The sequence below is a fragment of the Sceloporus undulatus genome, chromosome 9, assembly GCF_019175285.1.
Source record: "Sceloporus undulatus isolate JIND9_A2432 ecotype Alabama chromosome 9, SceUnd_v1.1, whole genome shotgun sequence".
Classification (NCBI taxonomy): Eukaryota; Metazoa; Chordata; class Lepidosauria; order Squamata; family Phrynosomatidae; genus Sceloporus; species Sceloporus undulatus.
The window spans coordinates 33363433-33374784 of NC_056530.1; the positions used below are offsets into that span (position 1 = coordinate 33363433).

Sequence of the window (11352 nt, forward strand, 5' to 3'; positions counted from 1 at the left end):
GAAAATTTTGTCCTACATTTGTCCTGGTTTATTTATATATTTAATTTTTTAAAAAAATTATTTAATTATTTATTTATTGGCTTCGGCCCCCCCAGTTGTCTGAAGGACAGCAACCCGGCCCCCGGCTCAAAAGGGTTGCCTACCCCTGGTCTAGCGTGTGTCCCCCCCTCTCCAAATCGCTTCAGCAAATTGATTCAAGTGGGAACCAAAGTCATTTGAACTGGTTCAAACCGATTTGTGATCTGGTTTAAAAGGTAGTGGGAATCAGGTCTCTATGGACCAGTTACAGTTTCCTGTGTTCTAATAGCAAAGATCAATACCATCCTAAGGATTGGAAGCAGGAGAAGTGACACACACACATATACTGCGTGACTCTGGGTTAGGAGGAGTGATTTCCATGTTCATCCGTGTATACTCCACTCTCTTCCATGCCAGCAATCTCTGAACATGCCAGCCACAGATGCTGGTGAAACATCAAGAAGAAACTCTTCTAGAACATGGCCACATAGCCCGAAAAACCCACAAAAACCCTATGGATGCCCGCCATGAAAGCCTTCGACTCCACATTACCTGTGCTTAATTTACAAGTCTGATATGTGAAGAAGCAATCCCATTATGGAAGAAACCATTTTCATATGGATCCCACTTCACAGCTAATTTAACCCAAGGGAATGGAGGGCAATACAGTGGTCTGTCAGGGGTTCTTTGGTCAGATTATATTGTATTCCCCTGCATACAAGTTCCCAGTGCAACATCGTTGTCCTTGAGCATGTGCTAAAGTACCCCACAATGCACAACGTCACAATAAGGTAGCAGAAGTAGCAGAAGTCTTGGATGATCAGTTAAAGGCCCGACTGGCCACCATGCCCTCTGTTTTTCATTTGTGGGATCACCAGCAGAAAAGAAGATGTGCAAAAGGCTGCTAGGCAATGTAGTGGGCAATGTGGTAGAGGCAGACCTTTGTGTCAGTTGAACACCAGTGCCACCAGCGATTCTCATCAAGCTCTCCTCCAGTAGATGGTTTATCTCCCAAGTTGCCAAGATAAAACATCTGCTTGGAAATTGTTTGGACATTTGTGATTGGCGTCTATTGCTAAAAGTCTGAATCTTTATACAGACTGGCGGGGAAACTAAACATTTCTGAGTTCATGGAATGAACAGGTGGGCCCTTTTGCCAAATCCCCCAAAGGTTTGATGTCTTCCTCCCTTTTCCTACCCCCATAACTGCCCACCGTGGATGTCACGTCACAAAACAAACACAAAAAAATTCCTTACATGTTATATCACAATGGCTGTGAGAATGCTTCCCCAGGTATGATTCTCCGCTAGGACATCCTAGGCCATGAGGTCCAAATCCACGAATAGGGCCAACATCTGTGATGTTTGAATCATAGAATCCTAGGTCGGAAGGACCCAAAGGGCCATCCAGTCCAACCCTTTGCCATGCAGGAACTCTCAATCAAAAGCATCCCAACAGATGGCTCCCGCCTCTGTTTAAGACCTCTAAGGAAGGAGACTCCACCACTCTCCAAGGAAGGTGTTCCACTGTCAAACAGCCCTTACTGTCAGGAAGGTCCTCCTAAGTTGAGGTGGAATCTCTTTTCCTGAGCTTACATCCATTCTTCCAGGTCTTATTCTTGGAGCAGCAGAAACAAGCATGCTCCCTTTCAAATGCATCCCTTCAAATATTTAAACGGGATATCATATCACTCCTAACCTTCTTTTCTCCAGGTAACACCCCCCAGCTCCCTAAGCGTTCCTCATGGCATGGTTTCCAGATCCTTCAACTATTTTAGTCCTCTCCCTTTGGAACGCTCCAGTTTCTTCCACATCCTTTTAATTGTGGTGCCCAGAACTGGACACAATATTCCAGGTGGGCCTGACAGAGTAGAATAAGTGGCACTATTACTTCTCTGATCTAGACACTATACTTCTATTCTGCCCTGAATCGTTATGGCCTTGTTAGCTGCCACATCGCCCCATTGACCTATGTTTAACTTGTGGTCTAGATCCTTTTCACACGTAAAAGTGTTCGTTCAGCCAGGTGCCCCCCATCCTATATCTGTGCATTTCATTTTTCTTTTGCCTAAGTGCAGTACCTTAGGGCTGTCCTGGTGATGTTACAAGAGGCAGCCCCTGTAAGCATGATGATACTCCATCAGCTGTGGTTATGCTGGTGTATTGCTTTCAAATAACAAAGTGTAACAAATTAGGAAATTTAATGTATGCACACAAGCCAAGACACACATACTTTTCAAAACAGCCCTTCATTCCTAAGATTTTTCCTCTTCCCCTGAGAACCAGAGAAGATGAGCCAAACCCTAAGCTCTGACAACCCTTGCCCGAAACCAGGGGACAAACAGTCTGGATATACAGGGTTACATCTCTTTAAGGCTCTAGCCAGCAAAGAAAACAGCAAATGCTGACCTCTGCCTTGAGATGGCCATGAAGAACAATAGCCTAGCATTCAATAATCAGAAAATACCTTACCGATACGCTGTCTCTGCTGCTTTCTGGTTGAAAGTGCCAAGTGACTGAAATATCATCGGAGATCCACTCATTCGACCAAAAAGAGCAAGAAAGCTTAGCGTTGGAGCCCACTGTGCCATGCACCTCTCGATCCGTGTAAACATTAATGGCCAAAGTTGGATTTAGCACTGGAACGGAAAACAAAAGATGGTCATGGTGATGGTCCTTGAATCTAGCACTCCAGCAGTGGGCCCTAAAGTTTTTAGGACTTTATAACATGGGCCTGGAAACAGATCGTCAGTCAGTTCAAATGGTGCCAGACCTATGTAATTCTGGAAAGCCTGCACTGGAAAGCAATCTGTTTATACTGCATTTTGCAACAGCTGTGGTTCCCAAACACTCTCCAGAAGTACTGTCATACAAAACACATTACAACAATTCACAAGGGAGGTGACCAAGCCACCAAGACCGCATCCATCGTCTCCAAGGAACTGCCAAGTAAAGCATGGAATTAATAAACTATAATGTCGCCCCGGCATCTCATACTGAGGAAGCAGATTGTTACGAATGTCAGATTGTGATTCTGGAGACCAGGGTTTGATTCCCAGTTTGTCCATGAAACCCAATTGGGAGACCTTGGTCAAGTCACACTCTCTCGGCCTCATGGGAAGGCAACGGCAAACCTCCTCTGAACAACTCTTGCCAAGAAACCCTGTGATAGGTTCACCTTAGGGTCGCCATAAGTCGGAAATGACTTGAAGGCACACAACAACAACTCACGGCATAATTGATTAGGATTTATCTTCATCCAATTTAGGGGCAAACAGATAATTCAATGTCTGGCCAATGGCATTTTACATGTGCTCATGTGTCACTGTAAGTAATTAAAAATTGTGTGCTATTAGTTTTATAGTTCTTTGCAATAGAGTTATTCGTATGCACAACTTCGTATACTGGGAATGCAAAGGCTTTGAGAACAAATGAGAGAAAGAAGGCAGTTGGTAGCATTATTATTATTATTATTATTTGTATCTTGCCTCTCCCTGTATTGGATCGAGGCGAGTCACAACAAACAAAAGAACAATGAAAATACAACACAACAAGCCACAAGTAAAGCTTTGGTAGACTTCAGTTTGCTTCCTGAAATGCATGAAGTAAAGTGACCAAGAACAGACAAACCTATGTGAGCATAAATGCAAAATTAGTGGTTATTTCGGAGTGACAAAGATAGGAGGAAGGATGTTGCCTAAAGCCAAGGTGAATGTGAATCAATACTGATTGTTTTATCATTATATGTATATCCTACTCCCTAGTTTTGCATTTGCAGTTACTCGCCATGCAGTTACTTGACATTTCCGCTTCATTTGTGGGATGCTTTAAATGTGCTTTAATCTTTCATTAATGCCACAATTAGCCCCAGTGAGATAAATTCCCAACTGAAATAAAGAAGTTGCCAACTGTTTTGTTTCAGTCAGTCACAAAGGTGCTACAAGATCATACTGATTCTAGAGACTAACACAGCTATATCTTTGAATGAATGTGAATGTTGCTGGTGTTGTTGGAATGCAGGCCAGGAACCAGAAAGGAGATGTGATGAACCGGACAAGACCCTTGGGGGTCTCATGAGTCTAGCGATATAAGAGATGTGTAGTATGTGGGCTTGAACAGACAGGCCAAAATAAAGCTGCTTTGGGTCACTTTGGAAGTATGCTGTTTAAATGACACACGTATCTTAAGAGGCCAGAAGCTACGCCAAAGCTGTACTCCAATCCTTAGGACTGGAGCGTAGCTTTGGCACAGCTTCTGGCCTCTTAGGATGCATGCATCATTGAAACAGCATACCTCCAAAGTGATCCAAAGCAGCTTTATTTTGGACTGTCTGTCTCTGTTGGACCATTGTTGGACCTGACTTTGTAGATGCGGTCAAATTCTGCAGTTTCTCTTTCCAGTATTCCTTTGCAGCATTTGTTTTGTTCAAAGACGACTGTTCCAAAGGAGGAGACAATGAAGAAATGTGGTGCCCTGTTTTATACCAGCGCTCTGCAACAAGAGGTGGAGGTATAGAAAGCTCCTTTATTCAGAAAAAGAATATAAAAGAGACCTCAGTCTTCATCACTGCCACCCCCACATCCATCCATCCGAAACGTAGGAAGCTCCCTTCTGCAAAAACGCTGTGTTTCACCAACACTGCTGACCTGGCGATAGGACATTTGGGCTACCCAGAAGCCTTCGAGGTGACATTTGCCTCAAAGAGGACCATTGTTTTCCACACAATTCAGCCCTTTTGTTCCACCCATGAGGGCAAATTCCAACCAAGTGGACTATTTTCCATGGCTGAGGAGATTCGACTCCTGCGCTTTTTGGGTCCAGCGTTGGACAGACACAGCCTTCAAAGAGACCCGCACAACATCGTTTGTACATTCGAGAAGATGTAGGCCGCCGTAGCAACATGTTCTGAAACAGGCGCCTGCACCGCCGCCCCCACTTCATCCCAGATAGTGCGGCCAGAAGGCTTGTGTTTTGCAAAATGTGCCTTCAAATAATTTTATGCGCATGTATGTGTTGCATGAGAAACCCAGTATCTGTTTGCAGAGGGAAGCTAGACTAAAGGAAAGAAATTTTAGGCCATTTTCACTCTTTTCTAAGCATTAAATAGAATCCCAACTTGGAAAAAAGGGATGGATGGATGGATGGTTATTGGCTGCATCCGCACTGCAGAATAATCCCAGTTTTGACACTGCTTTAATCTGCCATGGCTCAATGCTATGGAATCCTGGGATTTGTAATTTTGCAACACATTTGCCTTCCTGCCAGAGAGCTCTGGTGTGCCACCACAAGCTACAAATCCCAAAGTTGAGCCTGTTATGGATATGTGAGATTTGTAATTAATTGTATTCCTTAGATGTGCGCCTCTGACAGGATTGAATTGATTATCGTAAAAGGTTATGTAATTTAGGCACTATACAAATAACCAACACAACCATGCGGCAGGGACATTGGCTGCATCTGCACGCTGAAATAATCCAGTTTGACACCACTTGAACAGCCATGGCTCTATGCTGTGGAAGTCTAGGAATGGTAGTTTGTTGTGGCACAGAGCTCCGCCAGAAGAAACAACTATTCCCAGAATCCATAGCATGGAACAGCCATTCAAATGGGGACAACCCGATTGATTTGGCAGTGTGGATGGCCCAGAGAAGGCTAAATGTCTCACAAAACTACTGTTCTCAGAATTCCGAGCATTGAGCCACAGCGTTAAAGTGGTGTCAAACGGATTAATTCTGCAATGGACAGCCGCATTGACTGAGAGAACAAGGAAGATTTAGCCAGCCCTAAGAAGCATTAATTAAAAATTACAGAGATATTCAAAACGGATATCGCACCTGATTCTCATAACATAGATAAGAATGTTAGGATATGTTAGAGGGAATGGATTATAATACAGTATATAAAATTATAGCATCTAGACAACAAGTGTGTCTATACACAGTTGCAGCATTTAATGCTGGGAAAATGTAATTTAGGGATGACTTTGAATGATCTCCTCTGACCTAATGCACTAAAACTCTGCTCAGATTCCAACTAAAAATCCAAAGTTTCCATAAAGGAGCTGTTTTTGGTAAAGTGGGATTAACAAGCCTGTAGGGCTTAAAAACACCTCATTCCGCACCACCATTTGAGAGCTGAAATCATTTAAGTGGAGAGGGGACTCCCATCTCAAAAAAGACCATTCTTTCTTATTGTCTGCTTGGCTTTTGGTTACATGGACAACTGTTATCACATAATTGTTATCTGTGACTCACAGAAGCAGGAAAGTGCCACCTGGGCTGCATCCGCACTGCAGAAATAATCCAGTTTGACACTTTAACTGGCAGGACTCAATGCTAGGGATTCTGGGAACTGTAGTTTAGTGTGGCACAGAGCTATTGGAAAAAGAGTGAAACGTCTCACAAACGTGCAGTTCCCCAAATTCCATAACATTGATCCTGACGGTTAAAGTGTTGTCAGACTGGATTATTTCTGCAGTGCAGATGCAGCCTTGAGGCGGCTGAGTTGAAGGAAGGTGGCAGACCTGGAAAAGACACCCAAAATCCATCGACCTGGTATAAGGCAACAATAAATATGTTATTTTTTTATTTAGAATAGGAAATATTTTATAATAGGCGAGGAAAAGACATTCCATAAAAACAAACAAACAAACAATAAATAAAACAGGGTTGAGCAGAAATCAAACCTGGTCTCCAGACTATCATAATCCAGTGCTCAAACCATTACATCACGCTGGCTCCAGGAGACCTGGGTTCAAATCCCTGCTCAGCCATGGAAATCTTGGACAAGCCACATTTACAGAGGAAAGTGATGCAAACTTTGGACTAAATCTTGCCAAGAAAACCCTAAGACAGTGATGGTGAATCCTTACAGACCGAGTGCCCAAATTGCAACCCAACCCATATTTATTGCAAAGTGCACCCCCTCTGGCTTTCTAGTAAGAAATTCTGGCACATCTGTGCTAGGTGTACAGCATGTGTGCCCACAGAGAGGCCTGAGTGCCCACTCTGGCACGTGTGCCATAGGTTCGCCACCATTGCCCTAAGATAAGAGATTGCCATAAACTGGAGTTGGCTTGCACATAGCAAATTTATGTGCCACATGAGCTCTCAGCCAGAGAATTAAAGTACAGTATTTTGGGAAACTATAATTCAATAGGATGCTTCCATGGCAGCTAATACGGTACCAAAGTCTATGGTTTTGTAGTAATCAGAATAATACAGTTTATTCTGTCTCAAATTTATTGCTTCCGAGATGTGTTTCTTGATGTTCTAAAATCAAGCTAAATGTCTGGCTCCACATCTCTGAGTATTTTCTTTGGATAAAGCCTTCATAAAACTGTATCTTCAAATATTGATTTAGAGTCATATTAAAATATATAGTCAGCTAATGTCAGCTACTAGAATTTTGGGGCCAGAGTGTTTGATCTTATTTATCTTACCAATATCGTTGTTTTAAATGTACAATAAATTTCACACATAAAAACCAAGTAAATGAAATACAATCAAACCTTGATTTTGGATATATGGAGAAATAATGTAGATTTGCAGAATGGGTACGGATAGCACATTCCACATTGCAGTATTAAATGTCTCAAATACCAATATTGGAATGAAAGGTTACTCTCCAGATGTACTTGTTCCTCTCCAGGGACTGCAGCTCCCACCATCCTTTTCCCACCAAGTAAATGGTCAGAACTGATAGAAATGAGTCTCACAAGTTTTGGTGGGGACCACAGCTTGCTGTCCCATGACAGAATGTACTGAAAAATCAATGCTTCTGCACCACCTTTTCAAGGAATACTTGATGCCCAAGCTGATGTCTTTTGTGCACCATAAAAGATTTTTTTTAACAATCCCATTGTATTATTTCACTGTTTGGACAGTTGGATGGGATAATATACAGATGCTGTTCAGATTTATCAGCGGCGTCATATCTCTTTTTCATGAACTGGAACTGTAATAAATATTGCAGTGTAGCATGACCAGTGTGGTAGTGGTTTCAGTGTCAGACACTGGGAAATCTGGGTATAATTCCCGCTTGGCATGAAACGGGGTGATCTTGGGCAGTCACACTCTCCAGTCCCGGGGAAGCAAGGGCAAACCTCCTCTAAACAAATCTTGCCAAAAAAACCCCAGAATAGGCTTGCCTTAGGGAACTGACTTAAGCCGGAACTGACTTGAAGGCACACAACACAACAATAACACATGGTTCTACTCAAGGTCCATCCACACAGACAGCTATTCCCATTCCAAGTCTCCATTCAATTTTTTCATCTTGGTTTCCGTATCGTCAATTATAATTTCATGCCCACAAAGGATGAACTTCCTCAGTGGGTTCTTTTGGAGTCAATTCCTTCCAATTCTCTCACCTTGCAAAGTTATTGTCCTTCTACAATCCTTAAGGCTTTCCCAAGATCTGTCACTTAATTATATAATTATTGCCTGTGCATAATATAAATATTGCGTAGAGATGCCACTTAATAGTGGATTATGTAACGATTGTATATAATTCATTATGCTCTTGTTTAACACAACGTTTAAGCTCTATGAATAATCATTAACTATGTTGTAACCCAACTCAAGCCATGAGGAGAGGCGGATAAGAAATAAAATTTAATTATATATTATTATATTATTATTATTATATTATATTATTATGGCCCGTACAGACAGGCCAAAATAAGCTGCATGGGGTCACTTTGGAGTATGCTGTTTAAAGATGCATGCGTCCTAAGAAGCCGAAGCCATGCTCCAGTCCTAAGGACTGGAGCACAGCTTTGGCACAACTTCTGGCCTCTAGTGCAGGCATCATTTAACAGCATACTGTACTCCAAAGTGACCTGAAGCAGCTTTATTCTGGCCGTATTATTATGATGATCTGTCACTATGGCATGCCACAGCAATACCATTTTTAGTGCATAAGTATATGATTTGCACACTCTAGAGCGATGTGTTACAGACACTTTCAAGTCACCTGTCATGCAGCATTCCCATGAATTTCCATGGGGATTTCGTTAGGCAAGGAAAACTCTGGGGCAGTTTGCCATTGCTTTCCTCTGAAATATAGCCTGCAGCAGCCAGTAGGACAGAGTAATGAATTGTTGTTTGTATTTTGTATTTGTATTTTGGCTGTTGCATTATTTGTCTTGTTTTCTCCCTAGGACACTAATGCCTGAAGGAACGGGATATTAATCCGTTAAGTCAATAACATGACGCCCAGATGAAATATTCACAGAGCTTAAACGCTGGTGTTAAACAAGAGTGTAATGAAGTTATATTTCAAACGCAAGGCAGCAGATGAGAAGAAAGTCACGTTATTGGTGTAAGGGGCAATATTTTCCAATTTACTTGTATATGTTTTGTATTGGGCGGAATATTTCAAACTGCATGCCAATTGCTTATTAATCCTGAAGGGTTTTTAAAAAATAATTAGCCAAAATAACAATGAAGAAATAAATAGCAAATGTTATTGCAATGAGTAGTAACAAATTAGTCGGTGTGGCGAGATAAGGGTTTGCTTCCCTGCTCAGCCTTGGAAAACCACTGGACATCAAACCTACAAAACTGCATGATATTGTCACCTTAGACTCACCATGTTGGGAATGACTTGAAGGCACACAACAACAATAAATAACAAATAACTTTTCAAACAGTACTGCAAATTACACGAATTACGGTCCTTTTCAAAAGTAATCCACTTTAGGAGAAGGGCAGGGTATAAATTAATCAACCGACCAACCGACCAATCCTCCGCATGCTTTCAATACGTCCCATGGATTAGAAGACTGAAAAAATTTGTCCACACATCTGATTATTACTAGTGAAGTTTCACTGAGCATTGGAGCAGACACCTAGCTATGAATCAGAGGCACTAAGAAACCCCTTTACTGAATTTGCCAAGGTGTGTAATATGCACATCAATGCATGTTAATGTCAGTGCACAATGTATCTTAATGAGCAGTGCGCATTGGTGCATGTGGGATCTTAACATCCAACGGACAAAATTGCCACCGCTTTTTGTTGCTTCCTGTAAAGATCCACCCAATCTTCTGTTAAGACATAATTCACTCTTCTATTCAGGATCAGAATATTATATCTTATAATTGTTTGACTACTTTTTTTAACTGTTGTAATGCTTGAAAATTATATGTTTTATTCTTGGATCTTATTGCTATTGTTGGGTTGTAATCCTGCCTCGATCCACCTGGGAGAGGCAGGAAAATATAAATAAATTTTATTATTATTATATAATATGGAGTAAAATAAGGAGGATTAATACTAGAATGTGTCTGATCATGGATGCTAAGCAGAGTTAGCCCTTGTTAGTACTTGGACAGATGGCTATTATTATTTACCAACCTTGATTTATAGAGCACTGTAAGGTTTGCAAAGTTACTACCAACAAATACCAAGTGCTTCAGAGGAAGGAATTGGCCACACCACATTCTCTCTTTCTCTCAAATCCAAACAACTTGACTGGATCTGTGTAAAGAGCCTAACGGGTTTATAAAATAATAGGGCATCAGAAATGATAGTTAAAGGTGAAATTTCCACAGTCGGTGAATGACTGACTACAATGCGCCCGGGACATTAGTGGAAACTTCCTAAAAAGACAGACTGCCTTGGGAGTTGTTGGGGTCTTCATTTCTCTGTAGATGGTTGCAATGATCAAGTGGTTGACTAGATCACCTCTAAGGGATCTTTCAGCACTCCAAAACCACAATTTGAGAAGCCAACTTACCCATTGTTGAAAGCAGCACTGTGAGTAGAAGGGCTCTCTCCCTCCCCAAGTTGCCTGGGGACCTCATCTTTTGTGGTTGTTGTTGTGGTTACTGTACAATTCCTAGATGCATGGAGGGGAAGATCGGGCCGCAGACACGGCAGTTCCTTTCCGAAGAATGCCACAAAGGATGGCAGTCTTCATTTAAGAACCCGGCTGGCCTTGCAAGGATGCCATCTCTGCAGAAACCCAGAGCCAATGAGCGCTTGGCATCCAGCTTTGTGGGGGCCTTCAGGACCAAGCAGGGGGAGAAAGCCACCCAGTCAAACAAAAGTGAAAAGGGGGCATTTATTTTTGCGGCTTTCTAAGTGTTGGTAAACACACTCTGGCAACATAGCTGGGCAAACAGCACTCATTGTCCAGCCACATTCTTGGATGTTGTGTAGGCGATGCCACAACCCCCTGAAGGAATGCAAACCGATCCATGGAGGATGCTCTCAAAAGATGCAAGGGGGACTTGGTCAAAAGCCTCCGTCTCTTTGAGCTTTATCACACTAGCGAGATCCTGCAAGAAAACAAGAGTTAAATGAGAGTTAAGTTAATCCGCAGTTA

The 11352-nt window shown here is 42.1% G+C and overlaps 1 protein-coding gene across 1 annotated transcript in view; it reads right to left on the bottom strand.

Annotated features, from left to right (window-relative positions):
• Positions 1-10978, bottom strand: part of MPZ (myelin protein zero) — an 18062-nt gene extending 7084 nt beyond the window's left edge. The window contains exons 1-2 of the mRNA XM_042440128.1: positions 10762-10978; positions 2491-2657 (exon numbers count right to left, since the gene is read on the bottom strand). Of these exons, the coding sequence (XP_042296062.1) occupies positions 2491-2657; positions 10762-10828 (234 nt within the window). The 5' untranslated portion in view covers positions 10829-10978. The remainder of the gene's footprint in view (positions 1-2490; positions 2658-10761) is intronic.
• Between the last annotated feature and the right edge of the window lie 374 nt (positions 10979-11352).